The sequence below is a fragment of the Argopecten irradians genome, chromosome 4, assembly GCF_041381155.1.
Source record: "Argopecten irradians isolate NY chromosome 4, Ai_NY, whole genome shotgun sequence".
Lineage (NCBI taxonomy): Eukaryota > Metazoa > Mollusca > Bivalvia > Pectinida > Pectinidae > Argopecten > Argopecten irradians.
Genome location: NC_091137.1, coordinates 17205095 through 17213450, shown reverse-complemented (window position 1 = coordinate 17213450; position 8356 = coordinate 17205095). Strand labels below are relative to the sequence as shown.

The 8356-nt window shown below is 33.9% G+C and overlaps 1 protein-coding gene across 1 annotated transcript; it reads right to left on the bottom strand.

Moving 5' to 3' along the window:
• Positions 1 to 620: 620 nt before the first annotated feature.
• Positions 621 to 5960, bottom strand: LOC138322133 (C-type lectin domain family 17, member A-like). The gene is made up of 3 exons (XM_069266188.1): positions 5774 to 5960; positions 2720 to 2890; positions 621 to 1364 (listed from the first exon to the last, which is right to left on the bottom strand). Exons 1-3 carry the CDS (start codon positions 5958 to 5960, stop codon positions 1099 to 1101), a joined length of 624 nt encoding a protein of 207 aa, XP_069122289.1. The 3' UTR covers positions 621 to 1098.
• Positions 5961 to 8356: the final 2396 nt, after the last annotated feature.

Below are 8356 nucleotides of genomic sequence, written 5' to 3'. Positions count from 1 at the left end.
TTTTTTTAAGGGAAGGGTTGAAATTTTTCCTTGCAGATTTGTTCAAGCCGCGACGAAGAAGGAAGTGTTCACCGCGCATGCTTACTGAGAGAGAATGCGTTATACTAAATGCTACTACTTCCGGTAGAAATGACACACACCGGCTGTAACGAAAATTATGGCCCCAAACCTGCACAACTTATCATTCCATCGAAACTGAATGAAATTTTTGCTCCTTTAATAAACTAATCTATTCGTTACACAATAAATCTTATTAACTTATGGAACAGGCAGTTGGTTTAGTCGAAAGGACAATTGTATATTATAATGCGATCGTTATTTAACCTGCATTGTTAAAAAAACTTATACATTCAGACAGAAGTAAGTAGATTTTTCTATATTTTATACAGAATGTTTAACATCAACGTCTGCTACTCATTGTCAAAAATATAAAGTAACACGCTTTATTTTTTTTATAATTGAATTGTTTCCAATCAATTTTACGAATAAATAGACATACACATATAATGTATTGGCATACATTCATTCACTAATATTCACATCGAGAAATAAAAATAACTGTGAAAACTAAATTTCCAATTTAGGATTACAAATGGCGAAATTTGTGAGTGGTGAAAATAACCAGTTATAACGAAAAAAGTACACTGTATATATGTCATTTACTAATAAAATGTATTATTATACCACATTTTCATTTAGATTGTTCTGATTAGATTAAACTTGATCACTTGTCATTGAATAGTTTGGATATCTCCCCAAATTACGGGGACAAGGAAAATAACCCCAGGAAAATACACCCCTTAGGGAAATAACCCCTTGGAAGCTCCGCACGTGACCGGAAGTGGACTTCGTCTGCAACGTCAACCAACAATGGCAACGCTTATTTTTTGCAGTCAGCCGAATTTAGCAAAGTTGTAATGGAAATCATCTTTGATTTCTTAAAAAGGAGATTCAGATTGCTTGTTGATGTTGAAAAACAAAATTATGACTTTATTTTGATTCTGTTCGGTATTATAAATAATTACGTTTTCGCACTCGAGAAAATTACTACAGAGAGACAATTCTAGATATTCCTTCAGCAGAGGGCCAGTATTCCCCCTAGACAATCACTCGCTCACAAACAAATGTCGCTGGATGGTCACAGTTATCGTCATATAATTTATCAATAGCTTTATGCAGATCGTGCCAGACCACCGACGCATATGCGCAGTCAGCAGTAAAATCATTGTATCGTCTGTCATTTCCGTTTGGTTGATTTCCGTTGAATTCTGGGACGGTGCCAATAAGGTTTCCATTCTCCCAGCGCCACTCTCCTTCCACTGCCCGATCCGTTAGACCCAGAAGATATCCGACCATTCCGCCATCTGTAAACAACATTTTAAAAACAGAAAACAAATGTCAAATACACTAATATATATGGTGTTGTATATCAACTATGATCTGACTAAAAACGAAAACTAGTCGTGATAAGTGTCTTCTGAGTGATGTTGGCACAAAATTTTAGAGATGCTCCACCGCCGACAGAGCATTAACATTATTCGTTACTTGAACAATAACTGATGTTTAATCGTGTATATCTATGTCGAATTAACACAAAAAATAATATAGAATTATTTATTTTGTTTTTGGTGCATGCGCAATCAGTACTTCATTCAATATAGGACATAGTGTCATGGATTTTTTTCGGGATGAAATTAAATATTTTGATATTCTTATCTTGAAGTAAAATTAGAAGCTCAAACTTTTCAATGGCGGTAATGGTATAAAGTAGCTAATAAAAGAAAAACACTAAATCGTCCGCTCTTGTTTTTGGAAGAGAAAAAATACCATTTTTTCAACGGTGGAGAATCTTTATTTATTTTATTTTGGTAGTCAAAAAATCGTATCGTACTGTAAAACAATATTCTTTCGCTGCTATTAAATTCGCGATTTCCATTTCAAAGCAAGTTGACGAAGATTAATATTCACTGATATAACAATTGAATGATAATTCCTATAAATTAATATCAATGTAGATATTAATTCGCGGATATAAAATTTCCCGAATTAACTTGGATCTCAAAATTTGCAAAAATAAATCGCTCGCGAATGAAGGGTTACAGTAACGGTATACTGTGGTTGACTGTATGGCTTTGAAGTTAGGCGTCGCTCTTTCTCTCTCTCTCTCTCTATAGATATATTTATATAATCTTAAAAAAAAATGCCTGTGATTGATTATATTTTATTGTTTCTCCTGAACTGTCTTCAGTTTTACTATTAGATAGTCCAGGGGTGGATATAACGTGAGTAATAATAACACCTAGGGCATCGAGGATGCACGAATACGAGCCATGTCTTAAAACTACATATGTAATGCATTGTTGTATCACTTGTTTGTGAAAGAAATTTCTAGGTTTGCAGTTCAGCATAATTCATTTTATACATAAATCTGTGACGCTGATGAGTAAGACACAAAATCACACGCCACGGTAAACATATTATTATTTATATTCTTTTTTTTAATAAATACATGTATAATATTTAATAACTATTCTACATTTGTTTAGATGTTTTTGTAATTTCACCCAATATGTGTTACAAACAATTGCATGTCAAAAATATGACAACTAATGCTTAAGTGTAGATAGGGATGGTTGATAAATTATTTGTAATTGAATTAAGGAACGGATTACAACACAAAATACAAAATATGCGCTTCTCCCATATATTTAACACCTACGATGTTCTCTAATGTAATCATTCAAGGCCAGAAAGGTTGCTGCGTTGTCGGTAACTGCCATTCGTCCGCCCTCCAAAAAACAGATAGCTGAGGCATTTCCATATGATCTTTCCTCTTCGTGAACTTTGAAACAATGGCTGTCTATTGTCACGTAGCCGTCCGTGCCGCAAACTAAATAAACACAAAATGGCGTTACGGTAAATACCATCGGTTATTTAGTTTTAACGGCGGTATGATTTTATAACTAACTCCTGTTATGATATGGTGATCATTCTTGTCGCCCAGAGAGAGTTTTTGTTATAGGTACTGACTGCTGGTTGGCGGTTTTTCTCTGGTTACTTTGTCTTTCCCTCACCATCTTAACGTTCTTAACTAAATGGTCCTGGTTGTTGCAACTTTGCTAGCCGAGGGTACAGTAGTCTACGTTAATGTTCGGTATCGTAGACAACTGAACCCTTTGCTAGCGAAGTTGTGGTTGTTGATGAGACATTTAACTAATCTAATCAATCTTTATAGTCTTAAAGTCAAAGTTATTGTTGGCTTTGAATACATTTTGTTTTTATGAATCAGGGTTAACTCTCCATGACATAAAAACATTTTCAAAATCATGCCCACATTCATTATGCCTTTGTATTAGACAATCAGAAGCGACGTTACAAACTGCAACCCTTTTTGTCCCTATATGAGCTAATAAAGTACACTTCAAGTCTAAAAAATTATCGTTACAAGTAATATTGAAATATTCACTCAAATCAACTTCCAATATTTTGCTCCTTAGATCTACAACAGTTTTAAAATCAAGGGTCTCTCTTTTGATATATAAACGTATTCAAACCTGGATCGTAAAAGCAATTTCCCCCACACAACCCCCTTCCCTCCTCCTCACTTGGCGCAAATTGAAATTACATGTATGTTTAAATTCCGTCCATATTTGTTGAATACGTGTTATAAATAATGTTTTATATTATTAGGAAATCTAGAGAGTATGTTCCTAAATACCATACATTATCTAGAAAAAAATTAGTAAAACAAACTCACTACTTGTGATATAGAGGAAAGGCGATATAAGAAATATAAAATACAAAAATGTATTTATCAAAGGCGAAATCAGAAAATATAAAATACAAAAATGTATTTAAGGCGATATCAGAAAGTATAAAATACAAAAATGTATTTATTGAAAGCGTTATAAGAAGAAATATAAAATACAAAAATTGTATTTAAAGGCGATATCAGAAAAGATAAAATACAGAAATGTTTTTATGAAAGAGCTTAAGTAAATTGCGATGTCCTGTCTGATTCCGCAACCACGTACAGTGTTACTGACTGCCGGTACAATTTTATCACCTTGTTGGCTCAATTGATGTCCGGAACAAAAAGTGTCTACTAGATAAATAATACTATTGTTCCGAAAGGAATTTTAATGGAGCAAAATCGTGAAAAGATAAAACAGAACTGTAATCGAATTAAATTTAATCACAATTACGATCATAGAGAATGAAGGATTTCACGAGAATTACCAGTTACTGATAAATATTTCATCATATATTGTCTCCCTTGTTGATGGTATTACTTCAAGGTCTACTGATTGTGTTCGTGTAATTTGATTGGCAATTGTCCCATGGGCAGCGAATTTATTTTGATATAAAATGTTCAGTGAGGCTCGATCAAAACCGCATATAGATCAATTGCGATAAGTTCATTCCATGAAAGGAGTGCAGTGAATTCCAAATAAAGAGAATAATTGAAAAGCATAAATCACCTTTGCGCAAAATAAACTACAATGTACTGTACCACGCACCCCCGTGTCCTTTGTACGTGAAACCAAATTTATTTTAAAAAAAAAAGTCATTTCGAAAAATTAATATTTTGACATCGTAATGTGCCATTGTAAGCAAGTATTGAATTCATTCGTTGCAAAATAAATAAATTCTTCATAACAATACAATGATAGAAAATCCGTAGGATCGACTATTCATAAAGTAAAATGCTGATATTTCCCGTGCTTGTTTCTCCTTGTTCGTTGATCATTTAAAATAATGTAAGGAATATAAATAATGTATGAAATAAATAAGTATGGACTCTTCGACATAGGAGATAACTACTTAATTAGTAAATATTTTAGACAGGTCATTTTTACTCCTTTGTCTTTGTGAATTGAAATGTGTAGCACGTAAGTCTAATCATGATGTCATACAGAGATTTTGACGTCGTATATTTATTTGAAAAAAAAAACATGGGACAAGGAAGTAATTCCAACCGTGTGGACAAAACAAAATTGTCAAATTTTCGAGGCGATCTGCCCCTTTATCAAGACATACAAAACGAACATGATTACATAATACGATACGAACAGTGCGGGACAAAGTAGACAAATATTAAACTATACAGCACTTTGAAAAAGACCAGTAATACCTTGATAAATGAACAGACTCGTACATCAAAACTATTTCATTTCGTCAAGTAGTCTAAAGTAAATGTTATGAGGATTGTTGTCACTAAAATGGTTTGCAAATGTTTGTGATACTCGCGTTCCAAACAGTTTGCAAACAAACACCATGTATCTTTATATTAAAATCAATCCCATCATTTCACTAAAACTGTCAGTAGACCTTCAAGTAATTACACTAAACATGTGGAAAATCTTATAAAAGGATGTGGTTGTAGCACTATAGAAAATAATGTCTGTCTATTGAAATAAGATGGGTTTTTCAAAAGATACATGTATGTCCGCCAAAACTTCACATTATATCAAATATCAAGCATTAAAAGCTCCAACCAAATCTAGTTCATGCTGTTTTGATTGTTTTCTTTAAAATACAAAAGAAAAATGTCTTAGTTATCACATACCTGTACCAGGTAAGTCAATTCTGATTGCCTTGGTTTTTTTCGTACTATCTACTGGTAAGTTTATTATAACTATTTGCCATTATTAAAATTACGTACAAACTTCGTTTAAATATCATAATACGGTATTAGTAATTGCGAGAAATTCAATGTTTTAAACAACGTATTGCATTTATGGATTAACAAAATCACTCAAAAAAGTCTTACCTAGACTGTCAATTAAAAATTGAATTTGTAGATTATACTCTTCATAGTACAACCATCCATGGTCGATTTTCCTTTCCGTAGACCACGTGGTACCATCTTCCTTGAACACGTGGCATTCAAGTGTTTTACTGTTGATAGCTAAAAATGTACAGCCTTCGTATATGCCACACGTGCTCGCACAGTGCATAATTCCAGAAGAATTTTTAAGCGCCCAAGGAATTTTTGTCACAACATAGTGGACAAGATCGTCACGTTGTGTGTACATTTTCCCAACATAATCCGTATGAACAACATCTAAATCAAGGAAATAACGCTTTAATATTCGTGTTTCTAGCATTTCTTGAATAATAAATGCATATTTATGTTTTTATAACTCTTTCTCCGAATTTGATATAATCCTTTTGAGACATATGTTTTCACATAGTCTCCATACAAAATAAGTATTTATAGAGCCACATTAAGTCAGCCCTATTACATTACAACACATACTGTAGGCAGACCACAATAATGTATTGCACGTTGTGTTTTGTTCTAAATAAACTTTAACCCGAAACAGACTTTGAAAACTTTCCTGATATTTACCAGAGAAAATAAAATGCAAAAAATATCTAGTCATCAACATGTGTTTATACTTACAGGGTAACAGAAGCAGTATTAGTGATAGCTTTTCCAATCCTCTCCTGGCCATGATGCCGGACGAACGTCTCATCTCTCATCAGCTCCGCCCGCCAAGTACTTTTTTAACACAAGAGCGTTGTCGTCTTTAATATACCCAAAACAGAGGACAGTTATAAGATGACGATATTGCGCTGGTTTCTTCCGAGAGTAAGCATTGTTGAACGTCACACAATTCCTTCATTGTACTGCACCACCAGACATTTTGCACTTTTTATTATAAAATAATTATAAGATTCATACGCGTATATCGATTAATTCACCTCTGTAATGATAAATTCACACGTCCAGAAACGTTCTAGGTTGTCAACCTTGCAGTTTACTGGTATATATACTCACATGGCAACCCTGACAAAGAGCATTTTAGCGTGAACCGTTTCAGCTTCATGGTTCGATATCCAACGAAAAATTAATCAATTAATAAAATGCAAATATACTACTTAATAATCATACCCGTTTTATAATTTGTGTTCGGGTGAGGCGTGCTGCTTGGCTGCATACTTCATTGATATTACACAAATATCGACATGTTTTCAGGTGGATACGGTGATTTATCAACTCGAGCAAATGATATCACCCGAGGCCGAAGGCCGATGGTTATTTCACTTTCGAGAGTTGATAAATCACCGTATCTACCTGAAAACAGGTTGATATCTGTTTTATTATATGGTATTAACATGGTGTAAACCATTTGAATACATGTATTTCCTTGCCTTCTTTACGATATTGAGCAGCCCCTCTCCCCGAATTGACCTGATACTCAATAGTCCTGTTGAATAATTTCGAAGAGAAAAATGAAGGCTGATAATATCAATAAAATAGAGAAAACACCACGTAATCCATTCCGAACTATTCATCGTGACGTCATCCCAGGTTGATATAAGATTCCAAAACCACCAATAATAGAAATCTTGCATTGTGCCGTCATGTAAAATACATTGTAACGTCACAATCACTTCACAGGTTGATATAAGATTCCACTGGGTCGTACCCAAATTAAGGATTAACTTGAATAGATTTTTTATGTTATGGAGATATAACAAAAAATCTGAGTGTACCTAAATAAACGCGAAATGATGAGCACTCAGTTTTTTGTTAATCTCCATAACATAAAAAATCTATTCAAATTAATCCTTATAATTCAATTTACTAAAGATAATCTCTTCAACATTTAAAATTCATTTTGGTACCTTTTGTGAAATTATTACGCCGTCATCTCAGCCAATATTACAAACGGCGACGCCATTTTTGCCTTTATGGGCTGATAAAGTAAATTTTTAAGTCAATGGAAATGCTCGTACAAGCAAATTGAATTATTATCGTAAATAGAATATCCGTGACGTCAAATATCTATTGTGACGTCATCGTTCAGCGAATTTGTGACGGACTGCAGCAGGTTTACTGGAATCAATATGACCATTCCAATATTTATATTTTGTCAGATTTATTCAAATAATATGTAAAATGTATTACGTGTTGTTTTATCTATTTATTGATATTATAAGCCTTCATTTTTATTGTTTATTAGGACTATTGAGCATCGGGCAGAAGGGCTACGCAATTTCATGAAGAGGAAATAAGTGTACATCATGTAAATGCCAGATAATAAAACAGATATCGAACTGTTTTCAGGTGGATACGTTGATTTATCAACCCTCGAAAGTGATATAACCCACGGCCTTCGGCCTCGGGGTATACCACTCTCTCGAGTTGATAAATCACCGTATGCACCTGAAAACAGGTCGATATTTGTATAGAATCGTGGCGGGAAAGTGAAGTTTTAGCCAATCAGGGGCGATCGAAAAAAAATGCCATGTGATAAAGTATATTCTTCCATACCTACGGGTCTGATACTGGCTGGTCTAGGGCAATACACTCATGCCGCCTAAGGCTGTATTGCATGGCTAC